The sequence below is a fragment of the Neophocaena asiaeorientalis genome, unplaced genomic scaffold (assembly GCF_003031525.2).
Source record: "Neophocaena asiaeorientalis asiaeorientalis breed wild unplaced genomic scaffold, Neophocaena_asiaeorientalis_V1.1 scaffold70, whole genome shotgun sequence".
Classification (NCBI taxonomy): domain Eukaryota; kingdom Metazoa; phylum Chordata; class Mammalia; order Artiodactyla; family Phocoenidae; genus Neophocaena; species Neophocaena asiaeorientalis.
In genome coordinates, this window is record NW_020175410.1 from 5,743,629 (window position 1) to 5,756,367 (window position 12,739).

The window sequence follows — 12,739 nt, forward strand, 5'->3', positions numbered from 1 at the left end:
AGATTTCTGTGCATTAATTTTGTATCCTGCTACTTTACCAAATTCATTGATTAGCTCTAGTAGTTTTCTGGTAGCATCTTTAGGATTCTCTAGGTAGAGTATCATGTCATCTGCAAACAGTGACAGCTTTACTTCTTCTTTTCCGATTTGTATTCCTTTTATTTCTATTTCTTCTCTGATTGCTGTGGCTAAAACTTCCAAAACTATGTTGAATAATAGTGGTGAGAGTGGGCAACCTTGTCTTGTTCCTGATCTTAGTGGAAATGGTTTCAGTTTTTCACCATCAAGGATGATGTTGGCTGTGGGTTTGTCATATATGGCCTTTATTATGTTGAGGAAATTGCCCTCTATGCCTACTTTCTGCAGGGTTTTTATCATAAATGGGTTTTGAATTTTGTCGAAACCTTTCTCTGCATCTATTGAGATGATCACATGGTTTTTCTCCTTCAATTTGTTAATACAGTGTATCACGTTGATTGATTTGCGTATATTGAAGAATCCGTGCATTCCTGGAATAAACCCCACTTGATCATGGTGTTATGATCCTTTTAATGTGCTGTTGGATTTGGTTTGCTAGTATTTTGTTGAGGATTTTTGCATCTATGTTCATCAGTGATATTGGCCTGTAGTTTTCTTTCTTTGTGACCTCTTTGGTTTTGGTATCAGGGTGATGGTGGCCTCACAGAATGAATTTGGGACTGTTCCTCCCTCTGCTATATTTTGGAAGAGTTTGAGAACGATAGGTGTTAGCTCTTCTCTAAATGCTTGATAGAATTCGCCTGTGAAGACGTCTGGTCCTGGGCTTCTGTTTGTTGGAAGATTTTAAATCACAGATTCAATTTCACCGTTTGTGACTGGTCTGTTCATATTTTCTCTTTCTTCCTGGTTCAATCTCGGAAGGTTGTGCATTTCTAAGAATTTGTCCATTTCTTCCAGGTCGTCCATTTTATTGGCATAGAGTTCCTTGTAGTAATCTGTCATGATCCTTTGTATTTCTGCATGGTCAGTTGTTACTTCTCCTTTTTTCATTTCTAATTCTATTGATTTGAGTCTTCTCCCTTTTTTTTTGATGAGTCTGGCTAATGGTTTATCAACTTTGTTTATCTTCTCAAAGAACTTGCTTTTAGTTTTATTGATCTTTGTTATCATTTCCTTCCTTTCTTTTTCATTGATTTCTGATCTGATCTTTATAATTTCTTTCCTTCTGCTAACTTTAGGGTTTTTTGTTCTTCTTTCTCTACTTACTTTCGGTGCCAGGTTAGGTTGTTTATTTGAGATGTTTCCTGTTTCTTCAGGAAGGATTTTATTGCTATAAACTTCCCTCTTAGAACTGCTTTTGCTGCATCCCATAGGTTTTGGGTCGTCGTGCCTCCACTGTCATTTGTTTCTAGGTATTTTTTGATTTCCTCTTTGATTTCTTCAGCGATCACTTCGTTATTAAGTAGTGTATTGTTGAGCCTCCATGTGTTTGTATTTTTTACAGATCTTTTCCTGTAATTGATATCTAGTCTCATAGCGGTGTGGTTGGAAAAGATACTTGATACAATTTCAATTTTCTTAAATTTATGAAGGCTTGATTTGTGACCCAAGATATGATCTATCCTGGAGGATGTTCCATGAGCACTTGAGGAAAATCTGTTTTCTGTTGTTTTTGGATGGAATGTCCTATAAATATCAATTAAGTCCATCTTATTTAATGTATCATTTAACCCTTGTGTTTCCTTATTTATTTTCCTTTTAGGTGATATGTCCATTGGTGAAAGTGGGGTGTTAAAGTCCCCTACTATGATTGTGTTACTGTCAATTTCCCCTTTTAGGGCTTTAGTATTTGTCTTCTGTATTGAAGTGCTGCTATGTTGGGTGCATAAATATTTACAATTGTTATATCTTCTTCTTGGATTCAACCCTTGATCATTATGTATTGTTCTTCTTTGTCTCTTGTAATAGTCTTTATTTAAAAGTCTATTTGGTCTGATATGAGAATTGTTACTCCAGCTTCTTTTGATTTCCATTTGCATGGAAAATCTTTTTCCATCCCCTCACTTTCAGTTTGTATGTGTCCCTAGGTTGAAGTGGGTCTCTTGTAGACAGCATATATATGGGTCTTTTTTTGTATCCATTCAGCCAGTCTGTGTCTTTTGGTGGGAGCATTTAGTCCATTTACATTTAAGGTAATTATCGATATGTATGTTCCTATTCCCATTTTCTTAACTGTTTTGGCTTTGTTATTGTAAGTTTAATCCTTCTCTTGTGTTTCTTGCCTAGAGAAGTTCCTTTAGCATCTGTTGTAAAGCTGGTTTCATGGCGCTGAACTCTCCCAGCTTTTGCTTGTCATCATGGAGTGAAGCTGGGTCTTGGTGTTGAGATGGAGATCTCTGGGAGACTTTCGCTGTTTGATATTACATGGAGCTGAGAGATCTCTTGTGGACCAGTGTCCTGGAGTTCACTCTCCCACCTCAGTGGCACAGCCCTGATGCCTGGCTGGGGCACCAAGAGCCTGTCCTCCACATGGCTCAGATTAAAAGGGGAGAAAAAATGAAAGAAAGAAAGGAAGGGAGGAAGGGATGAAGAAAGAAAGAAAAAAAGGAAAGAAAGAAAGAGAGAGAGAAGAAAGAGGGTAAAATAAAATAAAGTTATTAAAATAAAAAATATTAAGAAAAAAAATTTTTAAGTAAAAAACAAAAAAAACAGACAGAACCCTAGGAAAAATGGTGAAAGCAAAGCTATACAGACAAAATCACACACAGAAGCATACACATACACACTCACCAAAAGAGGAAAAGGGGAAAAAATAGTCTATATTGGTCCCAAAGTCCACCTCCTCAATTTGGGATGATTCGTTGTCTATTCAGGTATTCCACAGATGCAGGGTACATCAAGTTGACTATGGAGATTGAATCTGCTGCTCCTGAGGCTGCTGGGAGAAGCTTCCCTTTCCCCTCTTTGTTTGCACAGCTCCTGGTGTTCAGCTTTGGATTTGGCCCCGCCTCTGCAGCATGTAGGTCACCTGAGGGCGTCTGTTCTTCGCTCAGACAGAACGGGGTTAAAGGAGCAGCTGCTTCTGGAGCTCTGCCTCACTCAGGCCGGGGGGAGGGAGGGGTACGGATGTGGGACAAGCCTGTGGCGGCAGAGGCCAGCGTGACGTTGCACCAGCCTGAGGCATGCCGTGTGTTCTCCGGGGGAAGTTGTCCCTGGATCAGAGGACGCTGGCAGTGTTGGGCTGCACAGACTCGCGGGAGCAGAGGTGGGTATAGTGACCTGTGCTCGCACACAGGGTTCTTGGTGGCTGCAGCAGCAGCCTTAGTGTCTCATGCCCATCTCTGGGGTCCATGCTGATAGACGCGGCTCATGCCCGTCTCTGGAGCTCTTTTAAGCAGCGCTCTTAATCCCCTCTCCTCGTGCACCAGGAAACAAAGAGGCAAGAAAAAGTCTCTTGCCTCTTTGGCAGGTCCAGACTTTTTCCCGGACTCCCTCCTGGCTAGCCGTGGTGCACTCACCCCTTCAGGCTGTATTCATGCAGCCAACCCCAGTTCTCTTCCTGGGATCCGACTGAAGCCAGAGCCTCAGCTCCCAGCCCCGCCTTCCCCGGCGGGTGAGCAGCAAGCCTCTCAGGCTGGTGAGTGCAGGTCAGCACCGATCCTCTGTGCGGGAATCTCTCCGCTTTGCCCTCCGCACCCCTGTTGCTGTGCTCTCCTCTGCGGCTCTGAAGCTTCCTTCCTCCGCCACCCGCAGTCTCTGCCCGCAAGGGGGCTTCCTAGAATGTGGAAACCTTTCCTCCTTCACAGCTCCCTCCCACTGGTGCAGGTCCCGTCTCTATTCTTTTGTCTCTATTTTTTCTTTTGCCCTACCCAGGTACGTGGGGAGTTTCTTGCCTTTTGGGAGGTCTGAGGTCTTCTGCCAGAGTTCAGTAGGTGTTCTATAGGAGTTGTTCCACGTGTAGATGTATTTCTGATGTATCTGTGGGGAGGAAGGTGATCTCCACGTCTTACTCTTGAGCCATCTTCCTAAAATCTGTCTAGATTTCTTAACTAGTGATAACCTTGAGGGAAAAAAGGTCTAAGGGAATTTGACCAGTTGAGCTGTAACTTTATAAAGTCACTTCTAGATTTAAACTCTAAGATTCCACTATTTTAAATGAATGAGAAGTAAACCATTATGAATAAGACTTAAGGTGAAACTCGTATTTTCCTCAAATAACCTTGGGGCACCAATTCTCTCCCTGGGTAAATGCTTTATAATTCTAACAAACTGAATTTTTAAGGCAGACATTACTTTTTTAGGTAAGCCTGAGCACACCTGCAGTATCTACTGACATCTTTTATTAGCAATAATTTAATATCATATGAAATTCAACACTAAGAGCCTGAGTTAAAAATTGAGATACTAGAAAATAAGTATTCACATAATCCTGTTGAAAAAACCATGAAGTAGTACTATTTCCATATATGATTCCATATTCATCTAGAAACCATAGGTTATAAGTCTATAATCAAATTTATACATGATCCTATTTTTCTCAATCTTGACAACTATTACATAAAGAGCTTCTCTAAGTTCTTAGGCATCTCTTATCCTTTGGGTTATGAAAAAGCAAACACACATGCAACAAAATAGTTTGGTTTTGCTCACAAATCTGGATAAAAATAATAGGGTTAATAACGATAGTAATAATTATAATAATAATAATCACGATGGTATGTGTTACAATTTATAGAGGATTTAATGGGCCAGTAATTATGCTAGGCATTCTACGTATGCTATTCTCTGATGTTCCGAACTTGCCTACACAATATTACCTTTACTTTACTGATGAGGAAATACAAACTCAGAAGGCTTAAGGAATTTGCCCCAGAGTGGCAAAGCTACTAAGTGGAGGAGCAGATATTCAAATCCAGGTCTATCTGATTATAAACCTGATTTTCCACAGGCATATTTTACTTAAGTTCAATTTTATAAAAACTGACATATAAAAAAAGAGGTTTAACTCACAGATAATAAACATAAAACAATATTGGCTTCTTGACATTTATATGAGAAGACTGACTGTATACAAGAGATGTTTCCCAGGAATTGAACATTTCTCAGTGTCAGTAAGTACTTGGGAACAATTTCAGATAATGCCAAAATCTGCAGTGTACTGCCACTTTGCCAGCACGAAGCCTTTCATTTTATCATAAAGTACAGAAATATTAATCCTATTATATGAACCGCTTTCAAATCGTATAATTTAAACCTCTTTGCTTGAACTCTTAGTTTCTTTAAATACTTCTATGTAGAATATTCTCGTAGTTTGTCCACTGCATGGTAAAAAAGAAAAAAAAAAAGGAAATATACAAATCTATAGCTCATTCTTGCTGAACAATGAAACATCACAACATAAAAGCTTCAAAAATATCTACACAAAATTAAGAATGTAAGCAAAATATTACTTCCTCCTAGATTGTATTTTCTTCTGTATCTGTATTCATATACATAGACACCTAGCAAAAACACAGGGCTGTATATGTCAGGATCTACTGTAACAGCTCTAGTCTAGATGAAATGTGAGTCTAGTGAGTTTAGTGAGTTGTTTTAAAAGTGAAATTTAATTAAAAAGAATAAAATCAGGTACATCACACATAGTAAGGATAACAAAGTAAGTTTTGTTTTAGTGTAGAGTGTGTATATATATGTACAGGGTGTGTGCATGATAGAGTCTTGTAAAGAGTAGCGGGTGTGTGAAGGGCTATGTGTAGAGCTGTACGTAGGAACATGTGTAGGAATGTATGTGGAGGTGTGTACAGGGGTATGAGAAGGTTGATGTATGTGTATAATCATGTATATGAATCTGTGTAGGGTCCTCATAAGCCAAGTTATCCCCACACAAAGACAGGAATCTAGAAGTCAATGTGTGGACTTGATGATCACAATGATGCATTAGTACATTATTAGGAATAGTACATTAAGTCATATCCTATGGAAAATATTACTCAACTCTCATCAATTCTGTTTTGATTTACTATACCTTTTGTACCTTAAAAGGTTCAAAAAATTACTTGTCATATATTTCATTTTTTGTAATTTATTTTTCATTTCTTTTGGAAACAAAGCTAAATGCCTGGCATGCTCCAGACATTTGAGTTTTAACATTTTAAATTACCTATATTTAGGGTTAGTTTAAAATAGATATTCTTCATTTAAATTTACTACAACTTTGTAAAATCCTTTAAATTTGATTTCAAACCAAAGCCTGATGATTTCTCTTTGTCTTTAATTTCCTCTCAATATGAAGTTCATAAGAGGGTGACAATTAGTTAACTTCATTAGGCTAACTTGATCATGTTCTCCCCAGATCAATATGTAAAGTTACTCAAATAGAGAGCAGAGCTTAAAAAATTAATCTTCCTATACAATGAAAATAATACTAAATCATTATTAAATACCTCAATATCAGAAGAAATAAGTGAGTATACATTGAAATAAATACAGTGACTAAAAGGTTAAATATGGGTAAATGCTCAATTTTTAATAACAGTAACAACACAAATTACTTAAACATTTTCTTTTAGTATGACTCATTAATAATAAACCTGTTAATTTAAAACAAATGAATTCTTTGCTAGGGACAAATTTTGCTTTAAATTACTCAAAACTAAAAAATACTTAGAAATGAATGACAACGAAAATATGATGACCCAAAACCTATGGGACAGAGCAAAAGCAGTTCAAAGAGGGAAGTTTATAGCAATTCAAACTCATTGCAAGAAACAAGAAAAATATCAAATAAACAATCTAACCTTATACCTAAAGCAACTAGAGAAAGAAGAACAAAGAAAACCCAAGTCAGTACAAGGAAAGAAATCATAAATATCAGAGCAGAAATAAATGAAACAGAAATGAAGAAAACAATAGCAAAGATCAATAAAACTAAAAGTTGGTTCTTTGAGAAGATAAACAAAATTGATAAACCCTTAGCCAGTCTCATCAAGAAAAAAAGGGAGAGGACGCAAATCAATAAAATTAGAAATGAAAAAGTAGAAATCACAACTGACACCACAGAAATACAAAGGATTATAAGAGACGACTACAAACAACTATATGCCAATAAAATGGACAAGCACGAAGAAATGGACAAATTCTTGGAAAGGTACAATTTTCCAAGACTGAACCAGGGAGAATTAGAAAATATAAACAGACCTATCACAAGTAACGAAATTGAAACTAATTAAAAATCTTCCAACAAACAAAAGTCCAGGACCAGATGGCTTCACAGGTAAATTCTATCAAATATTTAGAGAAAAGCTAACACTGATCCTTCTCAAACTCTTCCAAAAATTGCAGAGGGATGAACACTCCAAATTTGTTCTATGAAGCCACCATCACCCTAATGCCAAAACCAGAAAAATATATCACAAAAAAAGAAAATTATAGACCAATATCACTGATGAACATAGATGCAAAAATCCTGAATAAAATGCTAGCTAACGAAATCCAACAACATATTAAAAGGATCATACACCATGATCAAGTGGGATTTATCCCAGGAATGCAAGGATTCTTCAATATATGCAAATCAATCAATGTGATACACCATATTAACAAATTACAGAATAAAAACAATATGATCATCTCAATAGATGCAGAAAAAGTTTTTGACAAAATTCAACACCCATTTATGATAAAAACTCTCCAGAAAATGGGCACAGAGGGAACCTACCTCAACATAATAAAGGCCATATATGACAAACCTGCAGCAAACATCACACTCAATGGTGAAAAACATTTCCACTAAGATCAGGAACAAGACAAGGATGTCCACTCTCGCCACTCTTATCCAACATAGTTTTGGAAGTCCTAGCCACAGCAAACAGAGAAAAACAGAAATAAAAGAAATACAAATTGGAAAAGAAGTAAAACTGTGACTGTCTGCAGATGACATAATACTATACATAGAAAATCCTAAAGATGCCATCAGAAAACTAATAGAACTAATGAATGAATTTGGTAAGGTTGCAGGATACAAAATTAATGCACAGAAATCTCTGGCATTCCTATATACTAACAACGAAAAATCAGAAAGAGAAATTAAACAATCTCATTTACCACTGCAACAAAAAGAATGAAATACCTAGGAATAAACCTAACTAAGGAGACAAAAGACCTGTACCCAGAAAACTATAAAACACTGATGAAGGAAATCAAAGATGACATAAACAGATGGAGAGTATACCATGTTCTTGGATTGGAAGAATCAATATTGTGAAAATGACTATACTACCCAAAGCAATCTACAGATTCCATGCAATCCCTATCAAATTACCAATGGCATTCTTCACAGAATTAGAACAAAAAAGTTTACAATTTGTATGGAAACACAAAAGGCCCTGAATAGCCAAAGCAATCTTGAGAAAGAAAAATGGAGCTAGAGGAATCAGGCTCCCCAACTTCAAACTATACTACAAAGCTATAGTAATCCAGACAGTATGGTCCTGGCACAAAAACAGAAATATAGAGCAATGGAACAGGATAGAAAGCCCATAGGTAAACCCATGCACATATGGTCAAATAATTTATGACAAAGGAGGCAAGAACATACAGTGGAAAAGACAGCCTCTTCAATAAGTGGTGCTGGGAAGCTAGACAATTACACATAAAGAATGCAATTAGAACACTACCTGACACCATACGCAAAAATAAACTCCAAATGGATTAAAGACCTACATGTAAGACCAGACACTATAAAACTTTTAGAGGAAAACATAGGAAAAACACTCTTTGACATAAACCACAGCAAGATCTTTTTTGATCCACCTCCTAGAGTAATGAAAATAAAAACAAAAATAAACAAATGGGACCTAATGAAACTTAAAATCTTTTGCACAGCAAAGGAAACCATAAACAAGACAAAAAGACAACCCTCAGAATGGGAGTAAATATTTGCAAATGAAACAACTGATAAAGGATTAATCTCCAAAATATGCAAACAGCTCATGGAGCTCAATATCAAAAAACAAACAACCTAATTAAAAAATGGGTGGAAGACCTAAACAGACATTTCTCCAAGGAAGACACACAGATGGCCAAGAGGCACATGAAAAGATGCTCAACATCATTAATTATCAGAGAAATGCAAATCAAGTACAATGAGGTATCACTTCAGAGCAGTCAGAATGGCTATCATCAAAAAATCTAGAAACAATAAATGCTGGAAAGGGTGTGGTGAAAAGGCAATCCTCCTGCACTGTTGGTGGGAATGTAAATTGATACAGCCACTATGGAAAACAGTATGGAGATTCCTTAAAAAACTAAAAATAGAACTACCATATGACCTAGCAATCCCACTACTGGTCATATACCCTGAGAAAATCATAATTCAAAAAGAGACATGTACCACAATATTCACTGCAGCACTATGTACAATAGCCAGGACGGGGAAGCAACCTAAATGTGCATCGACAGATGAATGGATTAAGAAGATGTGGCACATATATACAACGGAATATTACTCAGCCATAAAAATATGACATTGAATTATTTGTAGTGAGGTGGATGGACCTAGAGTCTGTCATACAGAGTGAAGTAAGATAGAAACAGAAAAACAAATACCATATGCTAAAGGATACATATGGAATCTAAAATAAATGGTACTGATGAACGCAGTGGCAGGGCAGGAATAAAGACTCACACATAGAGAAAGGAGTTGAGGACACAGGGGTATGGGGAAGGGGAAGCTGGGGCAAAGTGAGAGTAGCGTCGACATATATACACTACCAAACATAAAATAGATAGCTAGTGGGAAGCAGCCACATAGCACAGTGAGATCAGCTTGGTGCTTTGCAACGACCTAGAGGGGTGGGATAGGGAGGGTGGGAGGGAGGCTCAAGAGGTAGGGGATATGGGGATATATGTATGCATATGGCTGATTCAGTTTGTTGTACAACAGAAACTAACACAGCATTATGAAGCAATTATACTCCAATAAAGATGTATAAAAAATAAATGAAATAAATCAATTCTTTGCCAGGGAAAAATCTGCTTTAAATTAACTCAAAACTAATGGCTTTCTATTGTTAATTCCAGTGAGGCTAAAAGAACCTATCTAAGAAAACTTTCTGCTGTAAAACAAAATTTTTCTTATATATAAATATTTTGAATATAAAAGCAACAATAATACTTTCTCACAAATATTCCTGCTCCCTGAATTTTTTGTAATAAGAATATCTTCAAGCCTTTGGCTTCATTAGATTTTTAAAACTCATATGTGGGAAAAATAAAATATTTGTTCTAAAAACAACATTCTCCCCAAGCTATAAAAGCAGGAAAAATACTACAACCGTTATGTTTCTGTTTGGATTACTAGGGCTCCAAAATCACTTGTTACATGGGCTCCAAATTCACTTAAAAAGGAGTATAGGGCTTCCCTGGTGGCGCAGTGGTTGAGAGTCCGCCTGCCGATGCAGGGGACACGGGTTCGTGCCCCGGTCCGGGAAGATCCCACATGCCGCGGAGCGGCTGGACCCGTGAGCCATGGCCGCTGAGCCTGCGCTCGGCGGCAGGAGAAGCCAGAACAGTGAAAGGCCCGCGTACCGCCAAAAAAAAAAAAAAAAAAAAAAAAAGAGTATAATCTTTGAAAAGAAATTTTTTATATTTTATGGCTCAAGTCAAGGGGTTAACGTTTTAGTGACAGTGAACCAAATGAAAATGGAGCTTGTATCTAAAAAATAGAAATGTTCAAGTTGTAAAAATAACAAATTAGTAGTGGTTCTTCCCTGAGTGATTTTTATTTTCATCTTTATATATTATTCTATAATAAGCATGTATGCTTATAACTTTCAAAAAAGTAATTAAAATTATGACCACTTACCATAGACATCATAATTAGACTAAACAAAATCTTTTCATCTTAATACCTAAATATCTAGACAAGTTACACTGAAGAAACAAAAAAATTCTCAGTCTCATATATCTAACCTTACATTTATATATCTATTCATTGACTTTTTTAGCTTTGATATATAAAACATTTGCAATATACAGTGTGATTCACATGGTTACTAGTGGTAAACGCACTTCTGAAAGTTTTCAACACTTTCTAGGATCCTATAATAATGGAATATGGCAAAAGCTTTGCCCATCCTCCACTGTTGTCTTGTTTTTTAAGGAAAAAATAACCATGCAAAAGATTTAAACATTAAAAAGGAAAATGTAATCCGTGTTTCAGTTGTGAATGCTGACATGAAATTTCTGAGAATCTGGCTTCATACATAGTACAGAATACTTTACTATCATAGTTGTATTATTTGTGGGTCAAAAGTGAAGAAATATGCTGGAATAAAGAGAGCAAAAACAGTCCACAAAGGCAAAAGGACTAATCCTGAATTTTCAGCCCAAATAAAAATGAAGAGCCCTCACTCCTTCCAGCTTGCACCTTGAAAAAGATTATTTGTAATTAAAATGCCGACAGAGAACTATTTAGCAGCAGCATTGCCACTGCGGCATACAATATATTTGACGCTATGGAAGTCACAACAGCTGCTAACTGTACTCAGCCTCACACTGACCTTAATATGTCATGAAAAATGAAGGACTTTACAATATAAGAAATGCAAATAGAACTGATTTTACAAAGAAAGGACAAGAAGCTAGGTTTGAAATAAGACGGTGGGCAATTTAAACTGTTGTCAATAATGTTACTTATGTGAAGCAAAAGATTACCAATTATTTTTTCCACCATCCCCCCACCTCTGTCTTTTTAATACCCGTTGACTTTAACAAGACAGGTCTGAATGTGTCATAAGTTAATTCTTTATCAGTTTTCATATATCATCCTTTACCTTGGCCTGCTGAAAATTATGCAAGCTATAAATTAGCTTTAAACAAGCTCTGAATCAGGCTAGAACTGGTTTTTGAATTAAAGAGCCTTCAGTATATTACAAGGTGCTGTCATTTTATTACCTCAATCAATTCAGTGTGGCCTGAGGTGGAAGGAAATGAATACTGTCTTCATTGGCAATGGGTTTATCTCTTACAGCAGGCTCTGGAAACGTAACTGCAGCAATGAATTGAAAGCGAAAGTTACACTTAACATTACCAATGCAGGAAATTGTTGCTCCTTAACAAAGTTGGAGTTTCAAAGGAAAAAAAGATGTTTCTATACTATGAAAAATATACAAAAAATTAACACTTGATTAAAATTAAATTTTATAGAATACTGAAGAAATATAGTTAAAGCCAACGTTCTATTACAATAATTTTAAGTGGTCCTCAGATAAAGAAAAAAAAAAAACCAACACAATGGATGTGCTATTCTCAGTGTTTCAGAAATACTAGACATAAATGTATATTTCATCTTTATCTTAGTGAAAACTATTTCATTTCTTTTTCCTGTGCAACTAAATAGAAAAGTGAATTAGGTATTAGTCAGGTTCATTGTCATTGTTACTAGACTCTAAAAGAGCCAAAAAAAAAAAAAAAAAGCCCTAACAAGTAGGTTTATTTATTGCTGTCTCCATTTTAAAGTGAGCAAATGAGGTACAGAGATATTAAGTCACCTGCCCAAATTTACAGTTACCTAGACAATTTGATTCCAAGTCTATTCTTAAAGGAGACTATTTGACTAAGAGTACAGGGACACCAAGTACATCTAAGAGACAAATTTTTCAGGAAACTGTTTGTACCAGAAGTAGTAATGAGGAACACTGATGAGAGAAGGAACAAAATCAAGTTCAGAGACTTAGAAGAGTATGTCAAGTGAAGACAG

At 36.4% G+C, this 12,739-nt stretch overlaps 1 protein-coding gene across 4 annotated transcripts in view; it reads right to left on the reverse strand.

The window, feature by feature from the left end:
* Window positions 1-12,739, reverse strand: part of PHF14 (PHD finger protein 14) — a 200,755-nt gene that overhangs the window by 35,107 nt on the left and 152,909 nt on the right. The window contains exon 19 of one of the 4 annotated variants that reach the window (XM_024767101.1): window positions 11,949-12,028. The exons of the other annotated variants lie outside the window; for them this stretch is intronic. Coding sequence (XP_024622869.1) covers window positions 12,005-12,028 — 24 coding nt within the window. The 3' untranslated portion in view covers window positions 11,949-12,004. Of the gene's footprint in view, window positions 1-11,948; window positions 12,029-12,739 lie in introns of those variants that run through there. 4 annotated transcript variants of the gene reach the window in all.